We start from the raw sequence: 13,614 nt of genomic DNA, 5'->3' as shown, positions 1-13,614 counted from the left end.
TACAGGTCACTTCTACCCCAAAAGAGATTCCAATGATCCAAAAATGTGAATCCTTCTCCCATACACCAGCTCCTCAGCCATGCATTCATCTGCTCTTTCCTCCTCTTCCTGCCCTCACTAGCTCGTAGCACTGGGAGTAATCCAGATATTACTACCCTTGAGGACCTCCTTTTTAAAATTCTACCTAACTCTCTAATCTCCCTTCAGAGTCTCAACCTTCTCCCTTCCAATGTTGTTGGTTCCAATGTGGACAATGACCTCCTGCTGGCCCCTTTCCCCTGTGAGAGCATTCTGCACCCTCTCTGAGACATCCTTGATCCTGGCACCAGGGAAACAACACACCATTCTGCTTTTTCTCTGCTAGCCACAGAAACGTCTGTCTGTGCCTCTGACTACAGAATCCCTTAACACAATTGATCTCTTGGAAGCCGACGTACCCCTCGTTGCATTAGAGCCAATCTCAATCCCAGAAACTTGGCTGTTTGTGCTACGTTCCCCTGAGAATCCATCATTTTCCAAAACAGCATACCTGTTTGAAATGGGTATATCCACAAAAGACTTCTGCTCTTGCTGCCCACCTCTCTTACCCTTCCTGGAGTTAACCCAGCTATGTGACTGTATCTGAGACTTTCCCCCTTTCTATAACTGCCATCCATCACATACTGTAGCTGTTGCAAATTCCTCATCGCTTCTATTTGGTAGATAGCACATACTCGTGGCAAAAAGGTAATTATTGGGTGCAGTGATCGAGAAACTGATCAAACATTTGTCCTGGATTATATTAAGCTACAGGTGTTTTGACATCTTTCATCTCACAAGTGAGGAGAATTCTATCCTATTTCTGGTTTGTACCTTGTACATAGTCAAGAGGTTTTTTTTGGAGACTAACACATAAGCCAATCAGAAATATCCACCCTCTATCCTGTCTTGAAACCATAATAATATGGATGACCTGATCTGAATTGCCTTCATGTTCAAGGAAAAACAAAGCTTTAAACTCAAAACCTGAATTTGGATTTTGATATTTTTGGCTCAAATTGAAACATTTACATGTTTGACCTTTTGCAAATCTGAATTTCATTTTCAGAGAGAGAGAGAGAGAGAGAGAGAGAGAGAGATAAACTTAAGTCAAAATGGTATTCTAATACATGCTGTTGGGTTTAAACACTTGTGCTCAATCCTGTTAAAAAGCAACATCAATAAAACAAAATGGGATCCATTAGGGTTAAAGAAAGAGAGCAGTACTTAAAAACTAAAATATTTACCAGTCAACTTTAAATTAAGTAACATTTTAACTTTGCCAGGTTTTTTTTTGGAAGGAATTCTGCCTGATAATTTTACACTGCACTAGAGCTAGGCTCCCAGTGGTGTATCTTGTGTTGTTGGTTGCAAGCTAAATGCAAAACATTGAAATGATGCCCTCAACTTGATTTCTAGACACAAAACCACCAGCACGTTGCAGCGTTTGAGAATGAGACTAGTTGCACCACACCCGCACATTTGGCAACTGGTTGCAGTCATTATCTCCAAACTATTGAGACACAAATCATCTCCATCATCTAATTTTTGGACTGAAAATATCATCTCATCACAAGATTGTGAGTAACATATTCTTAAAGGAATGGATATGCTTAACATTTCAATTATGTATTATTTCATGCCCCCTGAAGAAAACATTCATGTTCAAAACTGAAAATATGAATTTGGCCATTTTGACTTGGAGTGCAATGCTCCATCTATTAACCATTTACAATTTTACATGTAATCACTAGATCATGACAAAGTAGAAACAGGACATTAAAAACAGTTCTTCTGTGAATAGAAATGCATTTCCATCTTAAAACAGTCTTGGATCAACTGAAAAATTGATTTCATACCACTACTCTCCTGAGTTATAATTTACTTTGCAAAGGAGAAAACAAAATCAGAGAAATGTTCACTTAAGTTTTATTGCACTTTCAAATTTAAAAAAAAGTCTGATTTTATTTTTGAAAGAGATTAGTGCAAACAAATAGGTAGTGCATCCACTAAGCAACATTGTGAGCTGCATTTAGACACAAGTTAGCTGCATGTGAAAAGCTGAAATCAATACTGACAAAGCCAGCAGGTCAAATCTAGAAGATGAAAGATCACTAACTGGTCCCATTTGAATTATATTACAGATAGCTGAAGACATGCCCATTATCCCAGTTTATGAAAATAAACAACTTTATTTACCTTTGAGGAGGAAGATCAATTTGCTTCATTTGAAAGTTGCTATTCATAACTATTTCATGAACCAGAGACATATTTGACAACCCTTTTGCAGTCTCCATTAGGACATCAAAAGAACCCGTTTTAGGAGGACTTGCTGCAGTGATTAAAAAAAAACAAACTATAACAATCTAGACTCAGGAAAATCTTCAGTTGCATATTTCAACTATTTGTATTTACCATTTGTGGAGGAAAATCTTATTCCACTGTTGCCATCCATAATGTAACATTTGCCATTAAAACTTGGTCAGAAACAAAGTGTGGGAACACATATCAGACATGATATGGACTTATTGATTTTCTCCTTCCAAAGTACGTGCTAACTTTGTCTACCATGTGCGACATGTCCAAGAATAGACTTCACAGATCAATTTTCATTCTTCCCATGTTCTTCAGTTTCTCAAAATTCCATACCTACTCACCACAGCAATGACATCTTGTAAGTTTGCTTGCTGAGCTGGCAGGTTTGCTTTAAGACATTTCGTCACCATGCTCAGTAAAATCATCAGTGAGCCTCCAGTGAAGCGCTGGTGTTCTGTCCCATTTTCTATGTGTATGTCTTGGTCTCCTAAGGTGGGTGATATCATTTCTGGTTCTTTTTCTCAGAGGTTGGTAAATGGGGTCCAAAGCGATGTGTTTATGGAGGGATTTCCAGGCCTCTAGGAATTTCTGTGAGTGTCTCTGTTTAGCTTGTCCTAGGTTGGGTGTGTTGGCCCAGTTGAAGTGGTGTTCTTCTTTATCTGTATATAATATTAGTGATAGTGGGTCATGTCTTTTGGTGGCTAGTTGGTGTTTGTATATCCTGGTGGCTAGTTTTCTGCCTGTCTTTCTGATGTAAATGTTTGTTACAGTCCTTGCATGGTATTTTGTAAATGACATTAGTTTTTTTGGTTGTTGGTAGAGGGTCCTTTAGGCTTATCAGTAGCTGTTTCACTGTATTGTTAGGTTTGTGGGCTACCATGATGCCAAGAGGTTGGAATGGTCTGGTAGTATCTCCGAGATGTCTTTGACATATGGTAGTGTGGCTAGAGTTTCTGGGTGTATTGTCTACTTGTTTGGGATTATTGTTGTGATACAACACACCCAGAAACTCTAGCCACACTACCATAAGTCAAAGACACTTCTGAGATGACTACCAGACTACTCCGACTCTTGGCATCATGGTAGCCCACAAACAGCTACTGATGAACCTAAAGGACCATAGATGAACAACCAGCAAAACAAATGTCATTTACAAAATACCATGCAAGGGCTATAACAAGCCCTTGGACAGACAGAAAACGAGCCACCAGGATACACGAACACCAACTAGCAACCAAACGACATGACCTACTATCACTAGTATCCTTACATACAGACGAAGAAGGACACCACTTCACCTGAGACAAAACATCCATCCTAGGACAGGCTAAACAGAGACATGCACAGGAATTCCTGGAGGCCTTGCATTCAAACTAGACCTCCATCACTAAACTCATTGATTTGGACCCCATTTACCAAACTCAGGAAAAAAAAAAGAAATGATATCACCCACCTTAAGAGACCAGGACACACAAATAGAAAGCAGGGCAGGACATCAACGCTTCATCAGAGACTCAATCATGTTACCTAGCATGGTGATGAAACATCTGAAAACAAACCTGCCAGGTCAGTGAGCAAACTTACAACCTGAACCTCAACCTGAGTTACAATTTATCTCAAAAATCACAAACAGCAATGACATTTTTCGATTTATGACTAAATACTCGTCTACCCTATCTAAAACAATAAGGTGTGATAGTCGAATGAGTTAGAAAAAAATAACAGGTATCCGAATCCCACACAATTGGGTGGATCTGCAGCCTGTAAGGCTCCCAGGTTAAATTAATATTAGGAAATAACTCTGTTCCTGACTGCCAACTATCCATGTCAGAAAACTAGTCTCAATTACATAAAAGGAATATTATTCAAAAAAGGAAAATAAAGGTCTCATTGATAGTAGAAATAGTTATCCCAGGAGAGTATAGGGTATCCCTGCGAAGTTACGATTAAGGCATTCTTAGCTGAGATAACAGGCACCTCATTTTTTAAAATTTGACTTACACTGAAAAGGTGCAAGATTTGGATATTCCTCATATTGAGCAGAAGAAGAAATTATCCACTCAAGAGACAGGACACAATCAAAAATTCAGACATTTAATGTTCTGACAACAGTGCCAAAGCCCAAACAAATTACATTGAATGAAAAGGTAATTTGAAATTAAAATCCTCTGAATTCCAATTTGGCTCAAGTTTGATAATTGATCATATTCCCAAATTAACAGTACAGAGCAGGCGATTCTCTTCATATCTAGTAAGAAATTACAGCAGCACTTCAAATTTATGGGGCCCCTGCAACATTCTATCCCAAGACAGAAACTGTTTATTTCTTCTTGTACAGAATAGTTAATTAACTGGAGGATATCCACAGGAGAACATAAACATTAGGCCCCAATAAAAACAACTTTGCATTATATTTTATTCCTGTGTGTGCATTTTTGAAAAATATGCCTAGTTACTATCCGAATCAATGATGTTGTAGACAACATCAACTACATGTATTCATGTCTTTCAAAATGCACTACTCTAAGGTAACTACCATCACAGGGATCTTATGGTACAGTGATAGTGTCCCTACGTTCCCAGGTTCAAGGTTCACTGCTCTGGAGATATCTAATAACATCTGAAGAAGATTGATAAGAATTGTTTTTAAAACAATTGTTTATGAGTCAAGAGAGAATTAGATCACTTTAGACAGACTTGAAGAAATACTGGGTTCTCTTCAGTATGAGAATTCCATAACAATGACCTTCAGCCATGTTAGTCGTTGAAATCTGAATACTGTTCAATGACAAACATCTAGGACCTTGAAATCAAAATCAGAAAATGCTCAACATGTCAGGCAGCACCGGTTCAGGAAAAAACAGGGTTAACATTTCAGGTCAATGACCTTTCATCGTTCATATATTCCCCTTGCCATAGATGCTGTTTGAATTGCTGAGTATGCCCAGCATTTTCTGTTGTCATTCTGATTTTCAGCATCAGTGGTATTTTGCTTTTGCATTCAGTTTCTTTAGCTACCTATACTGGAATAATTAAGTGGTGAAAATTGCAGAAGATAACAGATAAAGATTACAATTTGCAATATTACTGTTCCCTTAACCCATATGAATCCTATGACACTAGTTGGCATTTTGGAGAAGAAATTAAATAAAATTCTTCAGATTTCAAAACCATTCAAAAACATATAGACTAATTGATGCAAACAGAGTAGTCCAATGGCTAAAACGTACAGGCATGCAATCCGACTGGTTTCTATTGCACTTATATGGCATGGTGGCTCAGTGGTTAGCACTGCAGCCTCACAGCACTAGGGCCCCAGGTTCGACTCCAGCCTTGGGTGACTGTCTGTGTGGAGTTTGCACATTCTCCCAGTGTCTGTGCGGGTTTCCTACAGTTTCCTCCCACAGTACAAAGATGTGCAGGTCAGGTGAATTGACATGCTAAATTGCAATAGTGTTAGGTGCATTAGTCAGAGGTAAATGGGTCTGGGGGGTTACTCTTCGGACGGTCAGTGTGGACTTATTGGGCTGAAAAGCCTGTTTCCACACTGTAGGGAATCTGATCTAATCTAACACCATAAGAAATAAGAACAGGAGTCGGTGGCCAGCACCTCAAGCCTGCTGCACCATTCAGTAGAATTATTGCTGATCTAACATTCCTCACATCCACTTCCCTGCCTTTACCAGTAACCCTAGACACTTGATCAGTAGAGGGAATCAATCTGTCTCAGCTTTAAATATACACAAGAACTCTGCTTCCACAGCTCTCTGTGGCAAGGAGTTTCAAAGACTCTCCACCCTCAGAGAGGAAATTCCTCCTTATCCCAGTCTTAAATTGACACCCCTTAATTTGGAGACTATGCCCTCTGGTCCTAGACTCTCCCATGTGGGGAAACATCTTCTCAACATTTACCCTGTCAGGACCTTTAAGAATCCTATATGCTTCAAAGAAATTACTTCTCATTCTTCTAAATTCCAGTAAGCTGAGTCCCAACCTGTTTAGCCTTGTATGTTGAAAAAAAACTTGGTAAATGGACACCAACTACTTATTACTTAAGGTAAATATTAGGTGCTTCTTGCACAATAAATTAATACAAGTTTGCATTTAACCGAGTAATCACAGAATACATTTTGCAATTATTTTTAAAATGTTGGGATCAAAGACGTACAGGCTGGAGAGCTGGGTTTGCTAGAAGAATCACTACTGAAACTTTGTCGAGCATATTCATAATCACTGGAAGAGTTGACACTATCAGACCGCTCACAAGAGTCAGTGTCACTATTCAATGACTCATCATTCAAGGAATGTTTCTCATTACTGAAAGGCATCTTCTCACTGTAAAAACAAAATGAGCTAACATTGAAATTCATTACTTAAAACTGTTCATGGGCAATTTAGATCCATCTTTAACACTTTTAATAGGGATTTTTAAAAATAAGTTGGAAAAAGTGATAAGCATTTGAAATAACATACATTAATTTAACATAGAGTGGTAGGACAAAAAAATGCAAAGTGTTACTTGGTCCTCAGGTAAAATATTAGCTAACCTTATGCAGAAGAGTTAGTAGACTTCTAAAATCTAAACAAATTAAATATGTGAATAGACATGACCAGTATACAAGCAGTGTGAAGCATAGCAGAAGTCTGACCAAACCATACCAAGTCAGAGGGCAAGTAAAATTATACTTTTCTTGATAAAATAAAAATTGACTTCCTGAGATAGTGTAAAAAACAAAGCATTTCTTTGTGGAACATTACTTGAATTGCAGCAGTTCGCCAACACGGCGGCTCAATTCCACCCTCGGTCGAGTGTGTGTGTGTGTGTGTGTGTGTGTGTGGGGGGGGGGGGGGGGGTGGGTGGGTGTATATAGTTTACACATTCTCTCCGTGTCTGCATGGGTTTCCTCCGGGTGCTCCAGTTTCTTGCAACAATCACAAAGATGTGAAGGTCAGGTGAATTGGCCGTGCTAAATTGCCCATGCTAAATTGCCCATAGTGGTAGGTGCATTAAATCAGACGGAAAATGGGTCTGGGTGGGTTACTCTTTGGAGGGTCGGTGTGGAATTGGCCGTGCTAAATTGCCCGTGCTAAATTGCCCATAGTGGTAGGTGCATTAAATCAGATGGAAAATGGGTCTGGGTGGGTTACTCTTTGGAGGGTCGGTGTGGACTTGTAGGTCCGAAGAGCCCGTTTCCATACTGTAGGGAATCTAATCAAACACTGTATATAGGTCAATTCATGATGGTCATAACGGCTAAGGTGCTAGTGACTCATGTACTAGGAACAAATTGGATTTTTTCCTATCTCCTCATCTATTCATTTCCATTTACAGCACTGCATATACATGTGTTGTCTGTCATTCCTTCCCCTACCACACCCCATCCCATGACTTTCAATTTTTCTTCATTTTGAATAGCAGTCCTAGCTAATTTTAATTTAAAAGCCATAATCTAATAAATTAGAAAAAACCTAATCTGTGACAATGGGGTGGCAGCAGTGAAGGTATTCGTATTCCTGCCATTTGATAGTTTCAGTGTATTCCCCCCATTTCATAGTACAGCATAGTCAGAACTTATTAAAACTTGCAGGCTTGCTTCTTATATACATACATTACATGAGAATAATAAGGTTGATCATCGGTTTGATCCAAGCATCATTACATTTTTCCCCTCCACAATAGGCCTGTGACAGCTGTTGTTTGTCTCAGTTTAGACTATTACGAATGGGACCAAAGGAAGCAGCCAGCAAAATGTCAGAACTGAAGAGAGATCTAAACATGGTGAACAGGTGAAAGCATGGATTTGTCATTATCCATAATCTTCATTACAACATTGGAAGGTCCTTGGGGCTGGACCAATTATTTTAAAAAATTTTCCCTTTTGAAAAGTACCCAAAAGAACTAATTGTGATAGGATTTTTTAATGCACTAAGTGGTTAGGGTTGGAATGCACTGTATGTGTTGTCACAGTGACAAATTTAATCGTGACTTTCAAGAGGAAATTGGATCAGGACCTAAAATAAAACAAATGCAGGGTTGCAGGAAGAGAACTCGGGTGAGGCTAACAGAATTGCAAAAAAACTGGCATCAGTTCAATAGGCTGAATAGCTTCCTTTTGTGCTTTACCTATTCTGTGGTTTATCTATTCAATGATGGATGCTACATCCCAAATGGAAAAATAAAGAAGTTATTTTTGCTAATACTGGTCCCTTTCTCCTGTTTGTTCCAGAATGAAAATAATGCTTACCTTTCAAGTTTAGCAGCTTCACAACAGAATAGCAAATCAGTTAAGTGCCTGAAATGAAGTACACCTTAAAAAATAAACATAAAATTAATCAAAATACTAAGCCTTTAAATGAAAAGAAATCATATTTGACCATATGAATACAAGAACACAAAACACAGGAATTGCTAGTGGACATACAGACCATCAATAAAATCACAGATGATATAATCTTGGCCTCAAATCCATTTTTCTATTTGTTTCTAATCATCCTTGTCTCCCCTATAATTTAAGAATTTATCTCAGAAGACTAGAGGTTGGCTAACATGGTGCCACCTTTTAAGAAAAGGGGGAAGAAAACACCAAGGAACTTAGACCAGTGAGCCTGACATCGGTAGTAGGCAGGTTGTTGGAGAGAATCCTGAAGAACAGGATGTACATGTACTTGGAAAGGCAAGGACTGATTAGGGATAGGCAGCCTGGCCTTGTGCATGGGAAATCATGTCTCACAAACTTGATTGAGAGTTTTTTGAAGAAGCAACAAAGAGAATTGATATGAGCAGAGTGGTGGACATGATCTATATGGGCTTCAGTTAAACGTTCGACAAGATTTCTCATGGGAGACTGGTTAGCAAGGTTAGATCTCATGGAGTACAGGGAGAACTAGCCATTTGATATGGAACTGGCTCGAAGGTAGAAGACAGAGGGTGTGGCGAAAGGTTGCTTTTCAGGCTGGAGGCCTCTGACCAGTGGAGTGCAACAAGGATCGGTGGTTGGGTCCACTATCTTTCATCATTGAAAGAAATGGTTTGGATGTGAACATAGGAGATATAGTTAGCAAATTTGCAGATGACATCAAAATTGGAGATATAGTGGACAACGAAGAAGGTTACCTCAGAGTACAATGGGACCTTGATCAGATGGGCCACTGGACTGAGGAGTGGCAGGTAGAGTTTAATTTAGATAAACGCGAGGTGCTGCCTTTTGGGAAAGCAAATCTTAGCAGGACTTAATGGGAAGGTCCTGGTAGTGTTGCTGAACAGAGAGACCTCGGAGTGCAGGTTCATAGTTCCTTGAAAGTAGGAAAGCAGGATCGTGAAGGTGGCGTTTGGTATGCTTTCTTTTATTTAGATTAGATTACATTACATTACAGTGTGGAAACAGGCCCTTCAGCCCAACAAGTCCACATCGACCCGCAACCCACCCATACCCCTATATTTACCCATTACCTAACACTATGGGCAATTTAACATGGTCAATTCACCTGACCTGCACATCATTGGATTGTGGGAGGAAACCGGAGCACCCGGAGGAAACCCACGCAGACACGGGGAGAATGTGCAAACTCCACACAGTCAGTCGCCTGAGGCGGGAATTGAACCCGGGTCTCAGGCGCTGTGAGGCAGCAGTGCTAACCACTGTGCCATCGTGCCGCATTATCAGGCATTGAGTTTAGGAGTTAGGAGATCATGTTGCGGCTGCACACGACATTGATTAGGCCACTTTTGGAATACTGCATGCAATTCTGGACACCGTGAAACTTGAAAAGGTTCAGAAAAGATTTACAAGGATGTTGCCAGGGTTGGAGGATTTGAGCTATAGGGAGAGGTTGCATAGGCTTGGACTGTTTCTTTCTGGAGCGCCAGAGACTGAGGGGTGATCTTATAGAGGTTTATAAAATCATGGAGGGCATGGATAGGATTCTCTTTTCCTTGGGGTAGGGAAGTCCATAACTAGGCAACATAGGTTTAGGGTGAGAGGGGAAAGATTCAAAATGGACTGAAGGAGCAACTTCTTCATGCAGAGGATAGTGTGGGTAAGGAATGAGCTGCCAGTAGATATGTTGGAGGCTGAAACAATTACAGCATTTAAAAGGCATGTGGATGGGTATATGAATAGGAAGGGTTCAGAGGGATATGGGCCAAGTGCTGGCAAATGGGACTAGATTAGGTTAGGATATCTGGTCAGCATGGACGTGTTGGACCGAAGGGTCTGTTTCCATGCTGTACATGTATGTCTATGACTCTGCCTTAAATGTACTAATTTAAGATGTATCCACAGCTGTCAGGTAGTAAATTCCAAAATATGACAACCAGGGGAAATTCCTCTTCACCTCTTTTTTTCACAGGGAGACCCCTTATTCTGAAATTGTGCCACCCAGTCCTGGATTTCACTATGCACTGAAACATCTTTTCCGCACTACCCCATCATTCCCCATCGCAGTCATATATACTTTAATCAGAGTACTTTTCATTCTTCTAAAAATATCCAATAGATATAGCCTCAATATATCCTCTTAAGGCAACCCTTTCATCCAAGGACTCAACTCAGTGATACTTCTCTGACTGCCTCCAATGCAAGTTCTTATAAAGTAAAGGGGGCCAAAACTATAACCAGAACAACATGTGAACTGAAGAAATGATGGTGGAACTAACTGAATGATAACACTAGTTAAAATTGTGGATGGAACATTGAAAATCTCTTGTAAACATGAAAAGTGATCAAAAGGACCATAACTGCATTGTATTTGTGTGCAGTATAATTCATGATTGAATAAACTTGCTAGTTAGATTCAACTATGGTAGCTGTGCACCAGCTGGTAGAATTCTTTTCTCTGGGTCAGAGGTTAGTGGGTTCAAGTGATACTCCAGGACCTAAGCATAAACATACAGGTCAGACCTTCCACTGCATACTGATGGAGTTTTAGATGCAACAATGATAAAGTGAAGCCCCATCTGCCCTCTCAGATGGACATAAGAGATTCCAAGATATTATTTAAAGGAACAGCAGGGAATTATTCTTGGTGTCCTGAACAATATTTATTCCTCAAACAATACTAAAAAAATTTATTGTCCAGTTAATAGCACATTTGTGTTTGTAGCAGCTTGCGGTGTGCAAATTGGTTGTAACATTTCTGAAAATACAGCTAATTTATGTACTTCTGAAATGCTGTCAATTACTTTGGGACAAACAGATTGTAAAGTGTGGTTTATAATTCTAGCTTTTATTTTTAAATTATGTAAATTCTGACTTGTACAAAAACAGTTTAAACGATAGCACCTATCTTGTGTTATCTCCCTTCAGACTCCGTCTCCATCAAGCTCAGCTCTTAATTAAGAGAGTGTGTGTACATTTTATGTTGTTTAGCATTCTAAACATTAAATATCCACCAGTTTCAAATACTGTACTGCAGTATGATTCACAAACACAAGTCAGTGCATGAAATTTAGCATCAGCTCACTATTTTCCAAGAGCAAATCAGATTGTGCCCACAAATGCAACCATAGAGACATTGTAGCTATGTCCACTGGAGATCAGGATATTTCCAAATCAGGACATCAAGAATAAACATAAATCAAGACCCTGTCAATCTTTCACTGGCTAACTAGTGAGAATAAAAAGTAATGGTGTGATCTTTACTGCTGCCCCATTGAACAGAATTTAGGAAGTAATGATGAAATCAAGAAATCCAGTTTGAAATCCTTCAGGGCTTCTGATTTTTACCATATATTTTAGGAGGTTACTGAGAAACTGTTCATCTCAAACGTCAAGGTCAACAATTTTGAATAACAGACTTTACATGCAAGTGATGATAAAAGATCAACACATTTAAAAAGGGAACAGTTTACTCTTCCATTCCTGGGAATATCAGGCTAGAGTTCAAATGTTCCCGAGTACGCTTAAAGTACATTAAAACAAACATGCCTATGAATACTCATTACACAATATCCCCCCCCCCCAAAAAAAAAATTCTGAACGCCAGTCTTTTCACTGTGCCTCTCATCTCTGGTCATTTTAATTGTAAAACATTGTCGAATGCGTGTTTACAGTATTATTCTCTCCAGTTGATTTAATGGTACAGAATAAACATGGTATAAATAAACGAGGCCAGTCAAATTACACATCTTACATCAGCACGGAACTTTCACCATTATTGATGCCTATATTTACATATTTAACTGCGGAAGAAAATGCCATTTTATAATTTGACCTTCCCCCTAGTGAAAGCTAGAGTACCGCCACTGGCAGAACTATGCAATTGCAAGACATTTTATAATAAACAGGATGGGTTTGTATTGTTATAAATTCCTAAAGACATTATGACTGACTTAAAGATGGGAACAGAGGAGTGTTTGTATAGTGGCGTCTGATCCCCATCGCCCGACCCTTCTTTCTCCCAGACAGTACCCTGTGTTCAACCTGAAAAATACACTCAATAGAAAACATATCCATCTGTAAATTTTACTGAAATTCGACTAACAGTAACATATACGATCACTTCCAAACCCGCGTTAAGTTACAAGTTAAAAAGTGACCGTTTTTGGAAGAAATATGCTCTTAACACCGAATAAAACAGCAAACTGCTTTCGCCCACTCAAGCATGACCTCTGGAGTGTAGAATACTCAAAAGAATTTAACTTTAGAAAGCTGCATCTCGGGCCAACACAAACTGCTGCAAAGGCTGAGTGAAGAAAGGAAGCAAACCGGGATTATTGTAGAAAACCTTCGAGTAGCCGGAGGATTGGGAAAGGTCAGTAAAGGGATACAATGTCCTTTCTCTCTGTCTCTTCCTGCAGTCAGTGCAATAACAAGGCCGTAGATGGAGAGCTGGATGGAGCTGTTTTTTAAAGCTCCTCTTTCCACGTCATGCAAACGCTCATGTGATCGGAGACAGAGAGAGAGACCATAACAAGCCAGAAAAACACACACACATTTCAGCAGCACAGCCAGCCTCCACCCAATGCACTTGCGGCGCCAGTGGTAGTGTCCCTCCCTCTGAGCCAGGCGACCTGGGGTTCAATCTCCACCTGCTCCAGAGGTGTACCGTGACACCTCACCTTCCTCACTCGCTGCACACAGCAGCCTGCAAGGGTCTGGAGCCCGGTAACTCGGGGGTTATAGGCGGAGCGGCTGGAACGGTGCAGCGCCGGCTTTCGAGCCCGCTTCGGGGAAACCTGAGCCGAGTACACTGGGAACGCCGGGGGTAGGAGGACTCAGATTTAAGGGTCCACTGGTATTGGGGGAAGGGAAGGGGAAGGGGAAGGGAAGGGGAAGGGGA

The 13,614-nt window shown here is 40.0% G+C and overlaps 1 protein-coding gene across 1 annotated transcript in view; it reads right to left on the bottom strand.

Moving 5' to 3' along the window:
• LOC122561664 (T-complex protein 11-like protein 2) overlaps window positions 1-13,594 on the bottom strand; it is a 47,843-nt gene extending 34,249 nt beyond the window's left edge. Inside the window, exons 1-4 of the mRNA XM_043713617.1 lie at window positions 13,041-13,594; window positions 8,580-8,643; window positions 6,503-6,669; window positions 2,218-2,350 (exon numbers count right to left, since the gene is read on the bottom strand). Of these exons, the coding sequence (XP_043569552.1) occupies window positions 2,218-2,350; window positions 6,503-6,662 (293 nt within the window). The 5' untranslated portion in view covers window positions 6,663-6,669; window positions 8,580-8,643; window positions 13,041-13,594. The remainder of the gene's footprint in view (window positions 1-2,217; window positions 2,351-6,502; window positions 6,670-8,579; window positions 8,644-13,040) is intronic.
• Between the last annotated feature and the right edge of the window lie 20 nt (window positions 13,595-13,614).

This window comes from Chiloscyllium plagiosum, chromosome 23, assembly GCF_004010195.1.
Source record: "Chiloscyllium plagiosum isolate BGI_BamShark_2017 chromosome 23, ASM401019v2, whole genome shotgun sequence".
In the NCBI taxonomy this organism is placed as follows: Eukaryota; Metazoa; Chordata; class Chondrichthyes; order Orectolobiformes; family Hemiscylliidae; genus Chiloscyllium; species Chiloscyllium plagiosum.
This window is presented reverse-complemented; position numbering and strand designations above follow the sequence as displayed.